The sequence below is a fragment of the Clupea harengus genome, chromosome 6, assembly GCF_900700415.2.
Source record: "Clupea harengus chromosome 6, Ch_v2.0.2, whole genome shotgun sequence".
Lineage (NCBI taxonomy): Eukaryota > Metazoa > Chordata > Actinopteri > Clupeiformes > Clupeidae > Clupea > Clupea harengus.
In genome coordinates, this window is record NC_045157.1 from 25,187,744 (window position 1) to 25,212,110 (window position 24,367).

The following is a 24,367-nucleotide window of genomic DNA, read 5'->3' on the forward strand; positions in this document are numbered from 1 at the left end:
TAGCCCAACGAAGGCCAGTTTCATTGCAACAGTTTTCAGCTGCAACATAATTGCAAAAGGTTTTTTTTATTAATGAATGACCTTTTTCAACATGATCTTGTAAAAATAGCTAAAATGTGCCATTGAAACACAGGAGTGATGGTGGCAGAAAAATGGCTTTTTACACCTATTTAGATATTCTAGTCAAAATCAGCCATTTCTAGCTGCAATTAGTCATTAACAACAATGTCAACACTATATTTCTGATCAACTTTAGGTTATTTGAATAGAAATAATGTGAATTTCTTTGAAAAACAAGGACATTTCAGTGATTCCATCTCAGTGATTTCAAACTTTGACATGTTGCTGTATGTCTGGCATAACAAATTATATTCTTTGGGTGTACCGCGCATTCAGAAAGTATTCAGACCCCTTCACTGTTTCTAATGTTGCAGTCTTATGCTAAAATAGTTTGAATTATCTTTTCCTCCCTCATCAATATATACTCAATACCCCATAATGACAAAGAAACAAACCAGAATTTTTTAAAATTTATTAAAATGGAAAAACTGAAATATCACACTGACATAAGTATTCAGACCCTTTGAAATTCAGCTCAGATCTCTCGATCATCTTTGAGATGTTTCTACACCTTGATTGTTGTCCACTTGTGGTAAATTGACTGACAGTGTGTGCCTTTCCAAATCAAGTCCACTGTCTACATAAGGTCTCACAGCTGACAGTGCAGCAATCAGAGCAAACCCCAAGCCATGAGGTCAAAGGAACTGCCTGCAGAGCTCAGAGACAAGATTGTGTTGAGGCAAAGATCTGGGGAAGGCTACAAAAAACAGCACTGCAACACTCCACTGATCTTGGCTTTAAGGCAGAGTGACCAAACAGGGGCCTCTCCTCACTGAAAGGCACAGCAAAACAGCTTAATGTTTGGAAAAAAAAGTACCCAAAGGACTGAGAAACAGGAATTTCAGGTGTGATGAAACCAAGATTTAACTGTTTGGCCTCAATTCTAAATGTAATTTATGGAGGAAACCAGGCACCACTCATCACCTGCCCAATACCATCCCAATGTGGGGGTGTTTTCCAGCGGCAGGGGCTGGGGCACTGGTCAGAACTGAGGGAAAACTGAATGAAGCAAGGTACAGGATGAAAACCTGGTCCAGAGCGCTCAGGACATCAGAATGGGCTGAAGGTTCACCTTCCAACAGGACATTAAGCACATTAAGCACACAAGTCCTTGAGTGGCCCAGCCAGAGGCATGGCTTGAACCCAATCAAACATCTCTGGATGCCCTGAAAATGACTGTCCACTGATGGTCTCCATCCAAGCTGACAGAGCTTGAGAGGATGTGCAGAGAAGAACGAGAGAACATCCCCAAACCCAGGTGTGCAAAGCTTCCCCAAGAAGACTTGAGGCTGTAATCACTACCAAAGGTTCTTCAACTAAGTACTGAGTAAAGGGTCCGAATACTTATGTCAGTGTGATATTTCAGTTTTTCCTTTAAAATGACTTAGTGAAAACAAGATTTTAGAATTTTTCACTTTGTCATTATGGCGTATTGAGGGGAAAATACATTTAAAAGATTTAAGCATAAGGTTGCAAAATAAAAAAATGTGAAAAAGTGAAGGGGTCTGAATACTTTCTGAATGCACTGTATATGCAGGGGAGCCAACAATGTGGTGTTTGATGCTGAACTCTTTGAATTAATTGCCAATGCTTTCACCTAACTTTACAGTCGAAGATTCCACAAGACTCTCGTCTTGACTAGCTTGGAATACTTCGTCTTAAGTAGAGGAGAACTGGCACAATAGTAACCCTTTTTGACAGGTCTCCATTCTGACTGTTTACACAAAGACAATACAAACAAAAGCTATTGAATTTCTGTGAAAAAGAATTGTAGTACTACTATCAGAAAGTCGCGAAAAATTACACAATAAGCTGCTTACAATTTTGTCCAAGTACCCCATGTTACATCTGTGACACGGGTATAAAACAGTACTAGATAGTTGTAACAGTGCACGTCATTGTATTAGTAACAGACATAGGGTAGATGGAGGTCGTACTTATTAAACCCATCAACAACCTTTCGCCAGAATCGTGGACTATTCCTTTAAGGTCACTTTCAACTTCAAGGTTAAATCAAACAGTATTTTGTGCTTTTCACATTTCCATAGCGATGCTTTAATTTGAGCATGGGGGGAGGGGGGTGCAACTTTGTTGTCAGAACCTAGACATTGCAACGCCATTACAAAAGTACACAATGTGTAAATGTTTTGACACCCTCAGACTGTTACTTTTACCTTCTTTGGGAGGGTCAAACCCCCCAGAACACCATGCGTGATGAGCTCCACAAGTCTCAACCTTTTAGTACCAAAGTCCAGCAGTACAGTCTTAAAGGTGCAATCCTCGACTCTGCCGAAAGGTTGTTGATATTTGAGCGGTTGTTGATATCAATTACACCCCATGCAATTCAGTGCTCCTGAAGCAAGGTGTTGATTGGCTGAAATAGTCTATAGCTTGGTCCAAGACACTTTATTTGTTTCCTATTTACAAAGCTATTCATTTTTTTAAAGCACAAACACTGGTGGACAGCTAGCGGAACGTGAGGAGAATTTACCTGAATTCGGCGAAAAGTGTAATGGATAATAATCAATGACTGCACCTTTAAGACCTTCAATTGATAACACTAGACAGACTGTTTTTTTGCTTTTTGCAGGCTTTGTTTGAACAACTTGGGAGGTTGACCCTTGGAGGATGACCCTTCTAAATACAAACTTGGTATATGGACCATATAAACCCAAAGCGACATACATATAGGTGACTTCATGATGGCATATGATGACATAGTTGTGTTTGGGATGTTTTGCAAGACCAAGCAAACAAACTACTTTGTACTGTTTTCAGATTTTTTTCTGTGCTTAAAAATCCCACAGTACATTCTACAGACAGCAAAGGAGATTTTGTACAGAAATAAGCATAGAATTCCTCAGCTGCAACATGTGTGAAGTTGTTGCTAAATTCCATTTCAGAGGCAAATATACAAAGAAACAACACCAACTGCCAACAGCTAACCTATGACACTACATTTCACAAATAGAGCTAATTCATTCCAAACAGGATATGTAAGAAATGGTTTCTTTTTTTGAAAAATCTGAAAAAGTGCAATAAGAGTATGACCATCTACAACTCAACAGGCTACCCCACATGGGTTTTTTTTTTCCTTTTTGACCTACCCCCCACCACCCCCCCCCGCCCTGGCTGGACATTAATATATGTTCCTTGAACCCCACCTTGTTACAATCACCTTGACATTCAATAAGTTGTACATGAGACATGAAAAAGTAGAACAAAATAATGATTGTGATGACATTTCTTCTTTGGGTAACAGGTTATGTAAAAACCACTGTCCCAAGGGAACATAATGTTTTCTCCCATTCACACAGAATTGTTTTAATACAAGAACACAGTCTTTTCTTCATATAAAATGGCATGTTTAAAAAAGCTAAATTAGGACTCTTGTTTAAAAGACCGATATTATTCACACTTTTGTTCTTTTCTGTGTACTCCAAAAGTGCACTGATGCAGACTAAAAGAACTTCATTTTGATAATGTGAGTGGGGAGAATCTCAGACAGTGCACAATATTTTCAGTTGTTGAGAAAATGAAATCTCTACATTTCTACTCTCCACCTACACTTACATGGAACAGGCAGAAGGTAGGATTGATTGGTAGACTGGCTGCCTCAACAAGTTCTGAGTAATCAGCTCTCATGTATGCCTGACTGTCAGTTAGTCTACAGGAAGAAATGGTTCCTATAGGTTTTGCAACCACCACACCTTTAAGTATAAAGTCTGTGTGGTTGACACATTAGACAGCATTGTGGGAATTCCGAACTAAAATCATCAGGAGTCACAGTATTATGTAGTACCTCATTATGAAAGAACATCATATGTCCTATGACAACTTGATACAAAAACGTTTGAAGTATAAGAAAAATAATAAGGCAATCTTTGAAAAGGGTCACACAGAAAAGGTATACGATGCATCATGGTGGGAGGGTGTGGGAACACACATTGAAAAAACACAGCACATCCCAAGTGGAGCCAACTGGAGTGTGAATACATACACAATGATGAAAGGAAGAGTAACAGCAAAAATGAGGCGGTTTAACTTATATACAAATCTATAGGAATATGTATATAACAATACACAACATTTCAGAAAATAACTAAGACATGGCACAATATATAACATACCAAAAAAAAAAAAAAGACATGAATCAAATGCTGCATACAAAATGAATTAAAACATGTTTATGTGACATGAACATGGAGAATATGAGCAATATACATACGAAATTGCATGGAAAAACACTTGTTCACTTGAATGTTCAAAGCACCAACATGAAAAATGAAATGCTGTCATTTTCCTTTTTCTTCTAGGATGAGAAAATTGTCTTTTACAGCTGACTCCATGGCAACCAAATTGAAGAAAAATACTTCTTGCTGAGGATAAGAAAAAAGTACTGAAATCTTCTAGCTTGAACTGATATTATTGTCCTCTGAGAATGTTGGCACCTTCCCCTTTAGTAAAAAAAAAAACAACAAAAAACCAAGCAAAACCAAAAATCAAACTGTTGATAACATGGCCATCTCCTTCCTGAGACTAAGCAAGGTTAGCCAGAACGTTTAGTTTTTTTGTGTTTTTATATTCTCATGTTCATTTGAGAGGTCATCCTATTTATTAGTCTGGTGGTTTATGAGACTTCACTGGAGTTGCAAAAGGGCTGTGCTCAGGTGGTAGTGATGGCATTTAGGTCTTTCATCAGACCCTCCAGATGGGCCATCTCCTCTGTCAGCACATCTGCCTTGTAGCTCTGAAGAACAATAAAGGGGGAGGGGGAGGGGGGGTTACTGTAAAGAGGGGTAAAGTGGAGTCAGCCTAAGCCAAGGGGTGGATGCAGGGGGTTGGGTTTGAGGATGCAGTGAGAAGATGAGGTGAAGAGAGGTGGGACTGGGTGGGTCGTGGAGCACACAGGGAACAACTGGGAATGTCAATGGCACTGAGGAGCACAAGCACATGGATGCAGCCAATAAAGGTTTTGGAACAGATGCAGGGGAAGGTATTGTTGATCGCATTACAATTTGCAGCAGTTTTGAAAAATGAATGTAGTAACGTAATGGAAACATGCAGCCAATGATAGCCAGGAAGAATAAAGGAATTGAATGCAGAAATTGAAGAAAAAATGTAAAGATTGAACAGAATAGATATGTAATTTATACATCACTGAAAACAAATCAGCATCCTGAGTCTGAAATGCTCTTTGCGTATGGTATGGTTTGAATAGTGGAAAGCAGGGTGAAGTACTCACATTTTCTGAATCCTCCAACATCATGCTGCTCTCCGGCACATCTGGGGCGCTGGGCACTGTAACAACCATGGGGTTTCGTGTTCTACCTAGCGTGCCGATGGAAGCTGTCTTGACCGAATGAGGCCCTGCTAACAGCAATGTGAACACAGCACGGTGAGCCACATTAGCCAGATCATTTCAACTCGCTGTCCGATAATCAATGAGAATAACATCCAAAAATAGGTAGGAGGACATCACATCACATCACCTGTTTGAGCAAGTAGAGGGGTGCTGGGCAAGGCTGGCGATTCAAAGCTGGAGTTGTGCGGAGTGATGGCAGGCACAGCAAAACTCTTGAGCGGGTGCGTTGGTCGCACGTGGGCAGTGGGTGGGTATGTGCTTGGCTCATCCTCAGCAGCTGAACTGTGGTAGCTGACGTCCGCCTCAGAGGGCTCCACTGAGTAGGCAGGTTGTGCAGAGGCAGCAGGGAGCAGATCCGCACTGGCGATGCTGCGGCTCACAGACTCTGCAAAGTTTTAGGAAAATCACTCATAAGCCACTGGGTCACCTTGTGCTCTTTTTATCTCTAGTGTCAACAAACAGAGCTCCCTCTTGCCTTGTGTAAACATTCTGTACAACAATCCAGGTACTGAACAACAGTTCTTGCAATGCCAAATTATTGCAACGATACAAATAGTACATCATTGCCAAGTAGTGGTGTCAAGGTGCGACCATGTAAAGGTGAGATACCTCATCTCATATATTGGCAGACAGTTTAACAGAGCCACTGAAACCTAGAATGGATCCGTACGACCCCTGATCAACAAATCGATCAATTCCATGTCATGAGTTGCTGCAGGGACCTTTCTGTGTGGCTTTCACAAAGCAAACTCGGGCACCTACTTCTCGTAGATGGTGATTTCAAAAAATGAGTGAATGTTGACTTTAAAAAACCAATGGAGTGTCACCAGGCAGCAGTGTGTTGCGGTCATCTCTGCATTTGTGACATCAGCTACTAGCTAACCCAAACACTTTCAGTACATTTGGGGAGTGACACTTAGCTACACTCCTAGCTCAACTGGAATACAATAGAATAGAATAGTTTCCAGATCACAGTGAATGTGGGAATGAATACTGGAAGAGCCGGCAGGATGTCCTCTTGCTTCCATGTTACACAGCAAAAGATAGCGTGAAAAACACTTGAATTTAGTTAAGAAGTACACTGGTTTGTAAGCCTCCAGATAGACCTTCTTGAACATCTATTTTCACACAAATTCCAGGTTGTGTGTTGCCATGTGATTACTACAAGGCCTATTTTGGAACCCAATCAACATAAAGGCTGCAAGGATTATAACAGGAGCATTAAGCAACAGAAAACAATGACATAAGAAAATAAGTATTGTTAGAGTTGTTGGTAACTACCTAAAAGGCATGCAAAAACCTTGCAATTACCACCAACAGCCCAGTTAGCACTGATAGAAGCTTGCCAACACACTAACTGGTGTCTTTTGGCAGTCATGCTGAAAGCTTTTCATTTTTGCAGGGTGTTCCAGCCCGGTACACAAAACTACATAGTGCATATCCTGGATGGCTAGTGGGAAAGACACACGTGTTTATCTGTCCTTCACAATGTACAATGTCCTTGACAATATGCTTTCAAAACAAATTTGGCAAAACTAGTTGCCTATAAAACCATACCTCAAAAAGGGTTGCATTAATTCACACATAAACACACACAAAACACCTTACATATTTCAAACAATGCCTGATATCTTCATATACTTTATGTTACAATTATTGGCAGACAGTTCAAATATTACAAATATACAAATTTGTTTAAATTTGCCTTCACAAATATCATCTGCATATTATCTGATTTGTAGTATGACTAATAGGCCTAACATCCAGCGTGTTGCCCAACTGACCACCTCACACATTTGTTTAGATACTCAGATAACCTTGAAGGTCACCAAGTCTTGAAATGTGGTCATTTTTAGAGCATAATTAAAGATCCCAACCATTTAAGCTTAGTATAGCTGTGACATGGAGAACAAGCTATTCATTGAAAAGGGGGGGTAGTGACATCAAAAGCTTAACCATGGAGACTGGAGAGGCACACATCCTCAAACTTTCCCACCATCAGGCTACTAAGCATGTGCAGGGCAAAAAACAAAATCACAAATCCGGCTCACTGCGTTATCTCAGGTGTTCCAACTGCCCCTCTGTTCCAGCTACACTCGGGTCTACTCTACTGTGCAAATGTAAGTAGGCCCTGTGTTTTATTTACTGTTTGTTTTAAAGCAAGTTTATTTTTATTGCCAGCAAATACAAAAGCTTACCTTATTACTGATCATTCTTGATACTCATTTGGACAGTAATGCCCTTATTACTTATTATTCATGCAGCATGTTTCATTAATATATCGCATAGTAGGCCTAATAATAAAACTATTAGGTATTATCGCATAGTAGACCTAATAATAAATAGCGTACATTCATTCTCCACACCTACCTTACAGCAAATTATCAACACATTGATAAATTATGTTCAAACTAAATACTTCTGTTCTTTAAGACAAGGACCGAAGAATCTGCATTATGTATGTAGCTTACACACCGCGCACGCACACACACACACACACAAACACACGGACGCACACACACGCACACGGACGCACACACACACACACAATCTTACTCTAAAGGTAATGGGCGCTTACTGGGCAGTGTGCACATTAGTGTCTATTGTTGGGGGAACACTGGATTAGTGGTGTAGTTGATGGGTTGAGCTGAAAGCGCTAGCAGGAAGCATGACCTCCAGCTGGCTGCTGACCTGTCTCACCTGTGGAATGGGCCCCGTCTAGATGGGAGATGGGGGTGGTGATGGACCGAGGGCTGTGTTGGTGGTGCAGGTGGCCATGAGTGGGTGAGGCCAGGCTACCCAGGTGATAATGGTGATAATGGTTATCAAGGGAATGGATGGGGTGAGCACTGATCACAGCTGCAGACAGACAGACAACACAAAACAACACAGACAAGCTCTGATTACATCACACTCATACACACAACAGACATACTTTTGCAATGATGATACGTTATGAGATATTTGCAGGACCTTAAACGGAAAAATTATAAATCAGTGCAAACATGCCTGAGCAAATGTTGTGGGTTTACCATTAGTGATTTTCACTTTGACCAACCAAATAGATTGTCAGTGAAGACAAGAGGGCAGCGGCACGTAGCACAGTAACAGCACGAATCAGACATGGGAATAAAAGCAGTGCCTAGGAAATTGCCCTATTACTTGCTGACTGATTTCTGTCACGTAAAGTGAACAAACTACTTGTGAATGTGAATTACAAGCACAAAACACGTTGCCAATGGCAGTGGTCATACATTTTTTGCAGCTGTCAATATAAAGAAATGTCAAGCTCCCCAACGCTGTAGAACTTTTTTTTGGAACTTTTTGCAACATTCTGAGGAGCCATTTAATAAATATATCTAAAACTAACAAGTGGCACTAGAAACTTTGTGAACTCCTTAGATGAAGATCTGATCACATTTCAGGTGATGTATAGATTTTCAGAAAGCTCAAAGTTCTAGATGAAGCTGCCTCAGGACCAGGACAGCATGCCATCATTAGCTGACTGAGAAATCTTAGAGAAAGGCATGAGTAAGGAATAGCTATATGCTTTGTTTATAACTCATGGAGAACATACCTAACAGGATTTGTAAACAGGACTTTAAACCAGCATTGCCAAACAGAGCGCTCTTGATTTAAGTCCTAACATGGAGCACTAAACTAGAAATTTCAAAGGAAGCAAAGGTCATGCTTCTAAAGTTTCAGGTCTGAGCTTACATCCCACAACTGTGACTTTCTATCTTGAAACAGAGTTTTTGAAATATTGTATCTTTCAGTGTATTTTGAAAGTTCTTATTCATGTTTCACTTTCTCTGTGAACGTAATGTAAACAAAAGAAATGGTCTGCTCCTTCCTGGTGAATGCACTTTGTCAACTTTCAGGACCAGGAACAATATTTGTTATTTGTAAAATGTTGAAAATTGATAACTGCCAGTATAGTCAACAACAGACGAATTAACAAACACTATATATATACACCGGTATAGGGCAACCACCGATAGCCTACATGTGGTTTGATAGGTTTTACGTATTCAATTACATTGTATTTACTTACAGCCCTAACAACAATTGAAGGCACTTTACAAAGCCCAGAAGCTTATGTGTTATTAAATTGCTTGGATGAGATGATAAGAATTAAATGTTTCACACTGATTCCAGTTGTAGAATGAAATGAAATGAATGATGATAAATAGTCATTTTAATGTTCCACTAGTTTGTACACCAACCTGTTCCTAGCACGAGGATGGCTCACCTGTGTTATTCAAGGGAAATTTCCCCAATAGTTCTTGGTGTCACAAATGCTCACAATAAAAGGTAAGGGATACCCATTTAAAGCAGCAGTAGGGAGCTTTGGTCTAAAATGAGTGAGCTAACCTACTAAAAAGGCCACCAAAGCTTGCTACTATGCTATGTGGTGTCTTTTGGCGATATAGTTGCAAATGTTGTGCTTTGGAAGCTTTTCTAACATATTAACAAAGTGTGCCATACCAGACTACAGAACTATGTAAAGGGATAGCCTGGACAGCTAGTGTGAAGGACCAGTGTCTGTTCGTAAGTCACTTACGCTGAGTGACCAGTGTCTGTTCATAAGTCACTTACGCTGAGTGACCAGTGTCTGTTCATAAGTCACTTACGCTGAGTGACCAGTGTCTGTTCGTAAGTCACTTACGCTGAGGAGGCTGAGTGTCAAAGGGCATCATCATTTTAGGCCTCATTCCCCGACGGCCTGCCAATGTAGACATGTTGTCCTCTGACTCATTGCCTGTGAAGCACAAAACAACCAACAAACAAGGTATTAGAACTCTAAGATAACTAGAGTTAGAACAACAGTACTTCACATAGCCTAACCCTAAAATAAAAAGAAAAAAATGGATCCGATTGGAAGTAGAATGGAAATGGAAGTGGCCCAAATCTGAATTGAAAAGATCAGATTCCATGTGATTTGGGCTATTCATACAGTTTTTTTAATTTTTTTAAAGTCACATACGGTATGAGCAAAAAACTTCAGATTTGGGCTTTTGGCTGCCGTCTGAACATAGCCTAACAGGCCTAAATGTGCTTTTAAGATAGACTAGCAATGTCCAGTTGAACTATGCTAGCAATGTCCGAGATGAACTTCCAAACGGCATTGAGAGTTCATGCATATTTGCTGTATTCTTATTACTTATATCAGGAATTAAATGATACTCACCTATTAAAGAAAATCTGATCATATTAGGTTATAAATATTGTACCACATAAAAATGTATGTAAGGTTGCACACTTGTATTGATTAAAGTATATTGGTGCGATAACATTATGCATATTTTCACTCCAAAATATGTTCTACATAGTACATGTGTGATGACGCGATTCTTAAGCGCGTCCTCACCGTGTCCTAATGGCGGACACAACCGACTTTCAGTATTCCTTTAAACGTCAACGGACACATCTACCATGCTTAATGTACATCCCTTTCATCTTTGCGGGCGTGTGTGAAAGCATAAGGGTGCACACCTACCACTGACACCATGCCAAACATTTCACTACACACACAAGTTACTGATGTTTAAAATCTCCGTGATATTGTCTGCATATAGCCCCGTCAAATCACTGCCATTCCGTTGTCATTGAATATATACTAAATTATGTAAAATAGTGTACCTACGTTACTGGTTCACCAAACGAGCTGGGATGAGTTCTGGTCGCCATTACATTTGTTTCCTGTATTAGGAAGTGCGCTCCCGTCCTGGGACGCATTTATGGTTTGGGCAGGTTCGCGAGGAACATAGTTTCTCCCTCGCGAAATCAATTACTTCCGTTATAAGGTTTACCATTGTGAATGTGATGTATACCTGCCATCATCATTATTGTGAAGGACTGATTGAGTTCAAATGATTATTGGTAGCATTTTAACTCTGTTTAATGTGTATTGTATTTCACCTGAATTTACCCCTGTGGTTTGAGCCTATGGTAGTATGGGCCAATTATGGGTAGCTCAGCTAAACGTTACAAGGGTTGGCAAAGTAGTAGAAAGGGCTTCTGTGGTGAGAACGTCGTTATATAAGAGTTTGTTAGTGAGCTAGTTGATGGTCGGCTGTATGGATTCCAGAAGCGTGAGGCTGATGTTTGCGCACAGCCTCAGTATAGAGAACGGGTATACAACTGTGTACTAGTGATTGTACATATACCATTTGTAAATATCTTTTTGTTTTCATTTATACCAGTATTTTTGTTTACATATTTTTTATTGTGGATTATGCACATGGAGGAGGTAAAATAAATTTACCAACTACAGAGCCTGGTCTCCCTGCTGTCTTTGTGCCTTCACTAAAGACCCTCGACATGGATACCCTTTGACAACATGTAAGGTCAGTTTCTTCACGAATGCATAATATGTTCTTTATCCACATGTGCAGCATCTTCTTGTAGCCTAAGCCAGGGGTTTTAGGATCTCAAGTTTATTTTCCAATGATTATTTAAATATCTTCTATTTTTCTTTACACAACAAAGCCACTTTATACAAAAGGATGTACAGGATGTCCAAAATAGAATTAGCAATGAATGCTGTGCAGGCACTGATTTATAAAACTAGAGAACAGAGAAAAGGGAGAATAAAGCTGCTGCATAACTAACCAACAGCCCATGCTACAGCTGTTCGTGAGAGACCATATGAACTTACCACGGTAGGAATTGCGTCTCTGAAGTACTGGATTGTCCAAGGTACTGTCTACAGGTGTGATATCCTGCGACGTGCGTGGGATAGGGGTGTCGGTCATGACTGGGTTGGGGTCAGGAGACTTGTCCATAGGCTTCAGCTCTAGCCGCTCATGGTGTATCCATAGATCTGGTGGCTTTAGGTCCTTGGAGTTGCCTTTGTACTTGTGCGAGCCATTGGTGGACTTACATGCAGCTCGTTTCCTATGATGAGTAGGAGACTGGTTAGTGACTAATCAGAGCACGTTTTTTAAATGAACTAGTTCTACTTTCAAAAGAACATGTCCGACTTCTGATAGCTCCAGCCGAACTACAGTTTTGTAGTGACACAGGAGTAATGACCTACTGTAGAAAAACAACTGGAAGTTTCAAACAAATATGCCTGAGTTTTAATGATACTGCATTTAAGAAACTCTAAAGACAATCAGCATCCTTGTCTTTCCCTCTTCCTTTCAGACTGCTCCTAAGACAAACCAAACCAAATATCTCTGACAGTCCATTGCTTAATATCATCTGATGTGAGCTTTCATTTCAATGATGTTTAAATTGCACTCTCAAGTCTGCAACAACATTCGCCATGCACATTATATGTTTGGAAGATCTAGTTAAAAAAAAATCTACAAATATTCTCTCCAGACCGGATTAATCTCTTTAGATCACAGAAAAAACGACACATCAGTTTTCTACTGTTAAGAGGATTATGAAGAGATCTGAGGCAAGTAGGGCTACACTGACTCTGCTGTTGACAGTAAACAATTACATTGATTTGAGAGTGGAAACTGCTGGGTCTTTGAAGAATTCGGAATATTTTCTATTCTATTCTATTTCTGGTCTTTTCACAGTCAAGTGGGCAATTTCAGTTTAAAATGTAGGAAACTCAAGGAAGATTGGAACATTTATATGTCTGGCTACTTTGGATTTGAATGCAACATCAACATTATGAAGCAAGATAATATCAGAGTTGCCAGTAATGTCTTAAAAGAAAATGCCTGAGCTAGGCAATAATGACGTATGTTTAACAATGGATGCTAAGAATGTAAAAGATAAAATGTAATTGTCGTTTCAGTACGGCATGCAACCTCAATGTAGGAGATGCTGCAGAGATGCTACAACCATGGAGGTAAAACGAGCCCAAGGTGCACCTACTTCTTCTGCTGAGAGGTGGAACGTCGAGTGCACAGAAATGCCCCAACCACCACCACTATGATGGTAAAGGCCCCCACGGAGATTATGATGATGATTACCAGGATATGGTTATCACTAGCACCAGACAAGCCTGTCTTTCCTGACAAATCACACAAAAAAAGTAGCATGTTGATAATGAACTAATGAACACCATTGCAAAAACAGGGACACAACACGATGACGATGATGAGCATATGTTAAAGTAGTTCGTGTATGCTGTGGCGTGGTGATTACCAATAACATTTCCTTCTGGAACTGGAAGTCGCCCACCAGGTTTGTTCGGGAGGCCAGAAGCTGAGAGGGAGTGTAAGAAGGATAATCCAGTTAAAATGATGAAATGTTACTGAATGTTAAAATAATCATTACATATATATTATACATATTTTCTAGTACATAAAGGTAAAACATTGCACATTAAGAATGGTATGGTGCACCACCCAAATATAAAGCTGCAAATAAGCTTCAATGGTACATGGTAACAGATATGACCCTGAAGATTCAGCCCATAAAATATGTTCTGGTTCTTGAAGCACCCGTCTTAACTGCTCACAGACAGACAGCTTCAAAACCCTCCAAAGATGAAAAGGGTTTACAGATGAAAAAAGAAAAGAAGAACAATTACCTTGGTCATTAGCCATTTTGTCTGAGGATTCAGCTAGTAGGGAAATAAGAAAGAAGCAGTGGCAGGAGTCAGTCAGAATGGTTAGTGTCAGTTTGGAAAGATGGCTTCAAAATCAACTCAACTCAATGCTCTTTGCCAGGGTTTGTTTCCCACCACACTCAACAGTAAAATGTCCAGTACAAAATATTAATGAACAAAATAATACTTAATAGATAATAGATTTACGTTATAGACCTTGTACACCCTTCACCAAAATAAGCTGTTGTGTGAGTATATTACTGCAATTTCCAGACTATTAACCGCGGTTTATACTTTGATTTAGTAACATTTCTGCAGCACCGTGTTTAATACTCGGGAGCGGTCTATACATGGGAATGCATTCTCCCGCCTGGAAGTTAGTAACGCGCACAGCAACTCTGCCAGGTGGAAAAGGTCTCTGTCTCTTTCACATACGAATCCCATTAATATATCAGGTCAAAACAACATGGGATAGAACAAATATTCATCCACACTCAGTCTTCAATAACAATAAATAAAAGTGTGTGTATATTCCCACCCAACTGTAGCCTATTTAACGGGATGCTATGGAGCTCAAACCTCGGCAGGAGGTGTGTAAAGGGTCTCAGGCCAGTTAACCTAGCTAAGACTATACTTGCCATCTCTAGCTTAGGGAACCATTTTAACAGTTGGTAGTTGCTAGCATGTGCAATATGAACTCATTTTCATATGAAGTGCATATGAACCTGTGTTAATATGAAGCTGCACAGGCACCCAGAGGGTTTCTAACTATCGTAGCTATCCCGTACTTAGGGAACCACTTTCACAGTTGGCAGCTGTTAGCATGTGTTAATATGAACTCAGCACAGGCACCTTGGGGGTTTCTACCTTTTTCTATTATAATTTTGAGGAGAGTACCATCAGCTAGATAACTAGCTATAATGTCATCTAAATGGAACTCTGCCATTTCAACCGTTTAAGGTTATTGAAACATTTCCTTTAGATAGCTTGCATAGCAACTAGGCAACCATAGCAACCAAGTAACACCATTTGCTGCACAACCTGAAGCAAAGTTTAATTTCTCAAAATCAGCTCACCCATAAAAGGTAGTCTTGGGTGGTTGATCACAACCACTTGCAGAGGATGTTAAATGGCTTCACATAGACATTAAACAATCCTGAGAGAAATAGTGGGACATCAGGGAGCAAGGGCCTACTCTGATACCAATGTAGTGAATAAAGGGGCTGAAGTCCCTCCTCCCCCTCTTGCCCTTCTTGAACACATTCGTCTTAAACAACAAACGCTTAATAAATGCATAATTTTCACTGTGAGTGGGAATGAGGTAACCTATGTGTGTTTGCGCGTACGTGCGAGGAGAAGGTGTAGCATTTCTGCTTGAAATGCCCATTCCACACAACTTTTAAATGGCTAGTAGCGCTCGCACCACAACTACATGCCATTCAGTTTTACCTGACAGGATGATGTAACATTGAATAAACTGCAGTTAATACACAGGTGCAGTCTGTACATGGGTTTGTTTTATAAAAGTACATAAAATACTCTAATGAGGTTTATTTATACGGTGTGGTTCATAGTTGGGAAATTACGGTAGATGACCTAGAACACTTGTTCTTGTATGTTTTGTAAGAACTCATCCACAAACCCGAAAATTACTTTATAGTTGCCAGGTTGTTTTTAATCAATAAGCCACTATTTATTGTCAATTCAACAAAATGTAATACCTTGCACTATTTTAATATAATAGTCTAGAATAATATAGTAATATATCAATATGCAATTATTTAATTATTAATCATTTACTTGATTAGTGCTGGTCAAGAAATATTTCAGTAATGGCAACGTCATTATATTGGTCATACACAAGGTCTGGCTATTAAATAATGAGACTAATGCTGTAATTTAATTGTAATAAAGATAACTTGCTACACTCAAATAACTATTAAATAACGAGACTGACGAGTATACAAGTCACACCTCAGAAGAGAAATATGTTGATAGGAACATGGTTGCTTTTTAGATTGATATTTAATGGTGAGATTTTAAATGTAGTAATGAAATGGTGTGATAAAGAATTTGTTCCGGTCATTTCCAAGAAAGAAATTCATTTTTATCCATTATATAAGGTTATGGATGGGGCAAAATGAATAGAATATGTAGTCAAGACAAAAACAATTATTTACGCTTAAATATTTGTGCTTGAAAATTTGCTTTCATAAAAGCATTTGCAGCCATTACAAACGTAGCAGTATTACAGTTTGACGGCATTTTCACTGAACAGTTCTTCACTATACAGCAGCTTGAGCACAGAACACAAAATGTTCAGTAGAGCGATACTGATATCAACAGCAGGGAACAAAACATGGTTTGGATTGTGTGAAGGGGTAAACCAGTCTAATCTTACCTGTATCACAACAACCTCAGAATGCCCCAGGCTCCTTTTATCTCTTCAAAGCTAGCTCTACTTAATAATCAGATCTCCAGTCAACAATTTTTTTTTAGTTAATGACATTATAATATCCCACATTTTAGATATAGTTCCTTACAGAGATGTGGTTAGCAGAAGGAAGCAGTGCTACTGTTCTTAACAAGTTTCAGTTTTATGAATATGTGCCGAACTGGCAAGAAAGGAAGAGGAGTATCTGCTTTATTTAAAGATGCATTCCAGTTTAAAGACATTACACTTGGCAATTTTCTTTCTTTTTCTTTCATTTTTATATTGAAGGGTGCTCATTTACAGATCATTTACAGACATCCAAGATACTCTGCCAATTTTATTGATGACATTGCTGAACTACGGTCAATTATTTCCATTGATTACAACATAACAGGGGATTTCAGCATCCACATAGATAACATGGACGATAGTGGCAAAGAATCTCTTGCACTACTAGACACTTTTGGTCTATGCTACACTTTAGTTCTGGTTATTTTTAAAGATCTTGACATTTCTTCCGTTGTGGTTAAGGACTTGGCACTTTCTGATCATTTCTGTGTGTTTTTTTTACTTAACATTACTCCGGACGCTCTGTTTCTGTTAGGAAAGGGACATAAATGAGAGTACCAGTGCTGAGTTTATGGAGACCACAGCTATGTCACACACAACAATCAAACTATGCCATCTCCAAGACCACCTAGAAATAGTTTGACTACCATGTCACAATTAAATTAAATTGAGCATAATTGATACACTGCCATTTGACTTTTTAAAACTATTTTGAACTGAGAGGCAATTTGCAGCAAATAGTTAATGGCTCAATCCCATCAAGCACTTTCCCATAGTCACTAAAAACAGCTGCCATTAAGCCACTCTTAAGCCAGAGGAAACTCTTGATGCCTGTGTAGCAACTATAGACCTGTCTCTTTTATAGCTCAAATCAACTATAGACCTGTCTCTTTTATAGCAAGAGAGAGAAAGAGAGAGAGAGAGAGAGAGAGAGAGAGAGAGAGAGAGAGAGAGAGAGGGAGAGGGAGAGGGAGAGGGAGAGGGAGAGGGAGAGGGAGAGAGAATATATTTCTATGTTACTTTTGCTTTTATTTATGTAAACCACATTGAATTGCCTCCGAGCTTGTTTATTGTTGAAGATGAGACTGGTGATTCCTAAATCCTAAAGCTGCCAGCTGATGACCTGTGAGGCAACATTCGGATGTTTTTATCCACCTGTATAGTTGTGCTCTGGGACCTCCCACTTCTCCTCTATCCTAGTTATAACATGACTCTGTGAAGGATATGGTGCACATCTTTGAAAGATATCTTCAGTTACTTGGAATAGCCTTAATTTCTTGTGGCGCATTTCAGATGAAAGCTCTTTTTTCTGTCCCTTTGTAGACCAAAAGCAATTGTACAAGTTCTGATTCTCCAGATACTCATGTAGCCCAAAGGCCTCAGCAGTTTTCAGCCACAGGAAAATAATTGCAAAGTGTTTCTTTAATGATGAATTAACCTCTTATAATAGTGCTGCCAATTAACTAATTAATCACAAAATTTGCTGTGATCAATCACGATTAAAAGACTGAACCTTGTAATAATGGATATTTAAATGTAAAATCGCAGAATTGACAAAGGCAGTATCTTAATTAAAATACTATTGTTTAATAGCACCTTTTAAACTCTGAACACAGATTTATCTCCTGTGAACTACCAATTTCCAATAAAACCATGAAGGCCATCAAAATTGACCATCATCTTGAGTCATATTTATTATATGCGCAGCATGTAGTGTGAAGGGACTTTTGTTTTGAAATGGGGATGCTTTGAGATGAGGATGCAGAGAAGCAAAGAGACAGAGTTTTGGGTAGGGAGACACTTTGGAGGGAGCTAGTGACTAAATCAGCCGGTCGGCAGTTAGAATGTAGTGTGCATGTAGTGTACTCGTTGGGTTAGTTGTAAGTTGAAGTGCTCAATAAATCTGCAAGATTGTAAATTCAACTAAACTCTGTGTCAGATGTGCATTGTATGCACCCAGATATTTTAACCATTACATATGCACTGAACAGAAATAACAACAACACTATTCCAACTAAATCGTTAATTTCGTTAACTTAAATAAACTGGTTTATTTTGACAGCACTATTTTAAACACAATCATTTAGGATGAATCAACATAAATGTCACAAACACAGGAGTGTTAGTGTAAAATGTGCCTTTTATCTATGTGGAAAATGTGCCTTTTATCTATGCAGATATTCCATTCCACATCTGCCGTTTCCAGCTGTTATAGTAATTTACAACATTAAAAATGTCCGCACTATATTTCGATCAATGTCTACACTATATTTCTGATCAATGTCTACACTATATTTCTGGTAAATTTTAGGTTATTTGAGGATAGGATATTTGCTTTCAAAAACAAAGACATTTCTCCATTGTCCTTGTGGACAGACTAGGTTCATCAATGAAATCACAGGAACCCCTGCATTGATAGTTGAAATACCTCATACTAACTTCTGGGGCCTTGAGAGAAAGGAGTAGCATGTAAGGATTGCTGGTATGTCTGTATTTTGGACAAATTGCGGTGAACATTTGACTCATGTAATACACATCGCAAAGTACAGAGAGAAAAGAAGTCTGTTTTTTTCCTGAACCAGACGGAGAAGCAGCCAGACCCCAGGATACAGGAGAGACAATTATACAGTATGATGAGAAACACTCAGATCTTCTCACAAAAGGACATACCTTTGGGTGTACGGAATTGTACAGCCTCTGACATGGGGCCCATGCCCTTGGAGTTGCGAGCCTGAATCTTGAAGAAGTATATGGTATCCAGTGTGAGGTCTTGGATCTGATGAGTTAGTCTGTTGCCCACTACAGGCTCAATGACCCAGTCGTGCACCTCTGCATTGACATCTGTGCTGTAGTAGATTATGTACCCTAGAGGGAACCCAGACAATCAGTGTTAATCATGCCTAAAGCTCCCATAGCTAAGTACACCTCAAACACTTTAAAATGTACATGAGGAGTGATGGAGGCCTTACCGATGCTGAAAAAAAATGTGAGGGAGAAAACAGATCCCTTTCACCCAGTCTGGCAGAACTTTACGTAAGTGAAAACTATTGTAACGCAACAGTTTTGGTAAAGCACTTGCTTAGCACAGGGTGTCTGGAAATCTTTGAAATACTTTTAGAGCATTGTGCTGTTACACCATTTAGGTTAAGATTATGGCATACCCGTGATTTTTCCATTGGCTTCCGAAGGAGGCTGCCAGTTTACTATGATGGTCCTTGGCCGGCCCTCCTTGCTTACGACGGTCACATCTTTAGGTGAAGAGCTGGGAACTGGAAATAACATTCTATGGTTAGGTCCATTTTCATCAGAGGGCAAACAAGGCTATGTCTTTTATATTCGTAATCAAATTTGTAGATCCAATCGGTCTGTAAAATCTTGCATTGATATTGTGGGTTCAAACACATGCTAAATATAAATAGATGCTTTTCCACCATCAGGCCAACTGCAGGCAAGCCAGTGCATGCCAGGGTCAGTTGTGCTTCCACTATCACTCCTGGGGCCTGATCAGGCCTCTGGGAGAGTAGTCTGTGCCTTTTGGCCCACCGATTACCCATTTAGGTGAAAGGTGGGGTTAGCGCAGTCAGGTAAGAGGGTGCCAAGAAGATAACTAGTCACACACTACGAAATAACATTAACAGATAACTCTGCACATAAAATCAGGGCTCTACTTAATATTTGGCCTGACGAAAATATGCAATGGTAGCTTGAAAAACAACCAGCCTGATTGAATCACTATTTGACAGGGGTAGGGATACAGTACAGAAGACTAGCAAATAAATACTACAAGGGCACGGATTGGTTTACAGCTTCCCCAGTGTCACAAACATGACGGTGCAGAATGATTGTAACAATTGTGGATATTGGAACATATTTCTGCACAAAACACTGCTGCCTCAAAATATATATGGATGGTAACACCAAATTCATAAATGAATGACTGAAAACAAATGTATTGCAAGGAACGATAAGCCTGTTATGCTAGCCCATGATGTGATTTAAATAGGCTATCTATTTAAATAATTGAGGCTGTAACTTCAGCTTACTATCTAAGCAATGTTAGCCTGTGCTGTTTACTGGATTATAGTCACATCTTCAGGCCTCCTGTGATATGGATTGCCATGTTATTTCAGTACATGACAATTCTAAGCAATAGAGAAGTCTGACAAGTATGTTTACATTCTGTACACTTTATCTGAATGTAAACAGTACAGTGCAGTAGTACCAAATGTCAATCGTAGGAGTACTATACCCCTCTTGCTTTTACAAGTCATGGGACGTATTTGCACCAAGACAGCGTACTATGGGTGGGTTTTAGGGTAACGGTGCAGGGCTATCGGCCTGATGATAGAAATGCAAATTGGTTTTGTTCTCGCAGCTGAAAGTTCCGCCCTGTCTTGCACTGGCCCGATAATGAAAATGCGGCTGATTTCAAGACAATACCGCAAACACATGATCATGCAAATCACCCTGGTAGCCATCTGGCACAACTTACTGGTTTCAAATGTTGTGCCATGGGCAGTCATACTCCAGGTACTGCTCCTCCGGCCTTTGGTAACCATGACGGAAAACTCATATAGTGTGTTGGGCTTCAGTCCAGAAACCATATGAGTCAAGGTTGTAGTGTTGGCCATCTACAAATCAACACCCAAATACACACACACACACACACACACACACACACACACACACACACACACACACACACACACACACACACACACACACACACACACACACACACACACACACACACACACACACACACACACACACACACACACACACACAAACAAACAAACAAACAAACAAATAAATAAATAAATAAAACACAGTGTCCTTTAATTGGCCAAAATGTCATGGAAAGATGCTGTCATTCACAAATAAATCTTAAAATCTGGATATGCTGGATGCCAAAGGGACACCGCATGCCTGAATGCATGTAGTTTATGATTAGCTATGTGACTGAAAAGAAACGGAAAGCAATCCATTGTTTTTTCAAAGACCATTTTTGGACAGTTTGTCTAAAAAGCCAGTTCTGACCGATAGCCTTCTTTCTCTAGGCTGTAGCTACAACATTCTAAACTGCCACCCAAAGTGCCGTACCTTAAACTTGGTGTTGGCTGGTATGTTGGTCTTCCAGCGCACTGTATAATAACGGGCATCGGTGATCTTCTGGTTTTTGGGCAGTGAGTTGTCGGCCCAGGTCACCTTGATGGTGTCATGGCTGAGCACGGAGGCCTGCACTCCCACAGGGGGCAGCATGGGAGTAGGGTCTGGGACTGGAGTGTATGGAGCATGGAACAATTCAAACATATCAACATCAGGGTCTATGGGGTCTGCAAGCAGTTAGCAGCACAATGTGCAGTGGCAACAAAACAAAAAGGCATGGTCGACGGGGACGACAAATGAAATAACAGAGTTGGGAGGAATGAGGGAAAGGATGAGGTGAGACAAGGGAAGGTAGGATTGGGATAGAGAGAGAGAGAGAGAATATTTCATTAGTACAGAATAGATTTAAACAGTCAAGGCAGATCTAGGGATCCCACAGCTACTGTTCAATTGGCTGAAAGGACTATTTCAGTTATAACTACAAGATAATTTAGTTAAATACTACCATCTACAAAAGGTTTTATACTACTGCTCTATTATCTAGGGAGTAGAATATAAGAAATGTAATTAATAAGGAAAGCTAACTGTAAAGCATGCCAGAAAAAACAAGAAAAACTTTCAGATTTTCATAGGAAAATGCAGTCAACAGCAGCATGAAAAAAAAGTGTAATTACAGGACTAGACATCAAACACATCTCAAATAAATAACACACCCAATTTTGTGTATTCACACCTCACACCCACAGGAAAAGTGAAACATAACTTATTTCAAATAAGTGTGCATGGAAACGAATTTTACACATTTAAATCAATATTTTTCAAGGCGTGTGGGAACATAGTATGATTCGATCTTATCTGGACAACATGACCGTGCTTACTCCAACTGCTTAATGTACTTGGTAACGGGTAGCTAAATTAAAGGACAACCTGAAATGAGCAAGGTTAAGCAAATGCAGAAGTCTGGCGATTTTTCCTGGTAAATTGAAGGCGTGGTGCTCGCAGCTTGGGCTGTTGGCATGTATTAAGTTGCCTGACTGTTTATGAGGTTACTGTTACAGAGGAGAAGTTTTCTGAAACTTCTAACTTGAAACTTTCTGAAATATGTAAATTAGGAAATTGCTGGGGATGCCATGTTTAAGTAGAGGGAGGTTTTTTTTCGAGCAATGACCAGCTTTGTGGAGGAATTTAAATGTACCAAGATAACACATGTGTGGAGCGAGCAACCATAACATCACGATTTCCTTTGAGCAGGGGCAGAAAATTGGAGTTCCGGCACATATGGACCGAATTGGCAAATGAGGTAATGTATGGGATTGGAAAACACTCGCTGATATTAGTAGAAAAATCTCGAGTTTCACAGCATCTTGGCAACTGCTATGAGTCGTCATGGGGTTTGGATCAAAGACTGGAGCAATGTAAGATCGAGACAAAATGAAAGCATGCAGGAGGAATGTCAACTTCTTGCCGCCTTTGCACCATTCTTTTGATTTTGCCCTTCCCTTGTTTTATGTTCTGACTTTGCAAAAGAAAAAATATACATAAAAATGTTCAATGCTGAATTCTGTCAAGCATAGTAGAGGAAATGTGATCATGTGGGGTTGCTTGAGTCCTGTTAAGCTCAGAGATTCATACAGAGTGCAAGGAATGATGAACATGAATGGCTACCACAAATGAATGAATGCCTAGAAATGCTCTGCAAGCATGTCACTTGTGGGAAGAGCTGCACAGGACATGGGTTGAAGTTTCCCCTGAAAATCTCCCAAGTATTGAGAGCTAGGATGTCAAATGTTTGTTTAATACAAATACTGATTACTTTCACAATTTTATGAAAGAAAACGAATGTTATATCATTTGTTATGATATCAGACCTCCTTAATCTATGATGAATCAAAAACATGACTTTCTGGGTAACTAGTGTATCATAGTGCATCATAGATATAGATGTGCCATTGATGTTCTTCCCAGGAATCAGAATCTAGGTTGCCTCAGAACTGTGTTGATTTCTTCTATGTGGCAGTGGTGTCCCAGTACTGCACACACTTCACAGAATTTAAACCAATAGAAGTTGGCAGACAGACTGACAAGAAAAGAAGGCAGAGAAGACAGCATCAGGAATTTGGAACAGCCCTGCAGCATAAATACAATGAGAAAGACATTAGATGGCTGCCTCAATAGTCAGTCCCACTGTGAGCTGGAGGAAGCGAGAGAAAGCACAGCAGTGGGGGTAGTGGCCAAGCTGGTAGAGTTGACAGAATAAATCCCCCATTCATTTGACTGGTTCTGTTCTTAACCGTTTATCCAAAAATAACCCTTTCCTCTGTTACACTAGCAGAGAGAAAAACAGTTTCAAGGCCACATCCTACAATTGGGGGTATTCATGCATTACTGCTACCAACAAGGTTGCAAGGGAGCAAGTGCTTAAAAGGGTGCTTCAACCTCCAGCTAGTGACCAACCGTGATTTGAAAATAAGTTAAAATTAAATATCTACATGTCACAGGTAACTTATAAAAGATCAAATGGTTTGAGGAAGCAAACCATAAGTTATTGTAAGCTATTATTATTTGCAAATAATGTGATTCTATAGGCCTACTACTGTTTAAAAATGCACAACTGTATACAAACCAGAATAACATAAAGGCCCCTAGTTTGAGGGTGAAAACGGATGGCGGAAACTAAAGATGCATGTGCACTGTTGCACAAAAGAGATGCTTCAAGGAAAGAAGTAAAGTTGTGGTCAAAGGCAATGTG

General features: G+C 39.7%; 1 protein-coding gene across 8 annotated transcripts in view; it reads right to left on the reverse strand.

Annotated features, from left to right (window-relative positions):
- Positions 1 to 1,870: 1,870 nt before the first annotated feature.
- Positions 1,871 to 24,367, reverse strand: part of neo1a (neogenin 1a) — an 84,203-nt gene continuing 61,706 nt past the window's right edge. For 2 of the 8 annotated variants that reach the window (XM_031569534.2, XM_031569537.2), the window contains exons 17-29: positions 21,613 to 21,845; positions 21,002 to 21,140; positions 19,671 to 19,778; positions 19,180 to 19,374; positions 13,989 to 14,021; positions 13,601 to 13,660; positions 13,328 to 13,466; positions 12,147 to 12,385; positions 10,155 to 10,247; positions 8,186 to 8,344; positions 5,613 to 5,870; positions 5,366 to 5,490; positions 1,871 to 4,870 (exon numbers count right to left, since the gene is read on the reverse strand). In XM_031569534.2, coding sequence (XP_031425394.1) covers positions 4,787 to 4,870; positions 5,366 to 5,490; positions 5,613 to 5,870; positions 8,186 to 8,344; positions 10,155 to 10,247; positions 12,147 to 12,385; positions 13,328 to 13,466; positions 13,601 to 13,660; positions 13,989 to 14,021; positions 19,180 to 19,374; positions 19,671 to 19,778; positions 21,002 to 21,140; positions 21,613 to 21,845 — 1,865 coding nt within the window. In that variant the 3' untranslated portion in view covers positions 1,871 to 4,786. The other 6 variants (XM_012814913.3, XM_031569536.2, XM_031569541.2 and 3 more) reach the window with 4 other exon arrangements.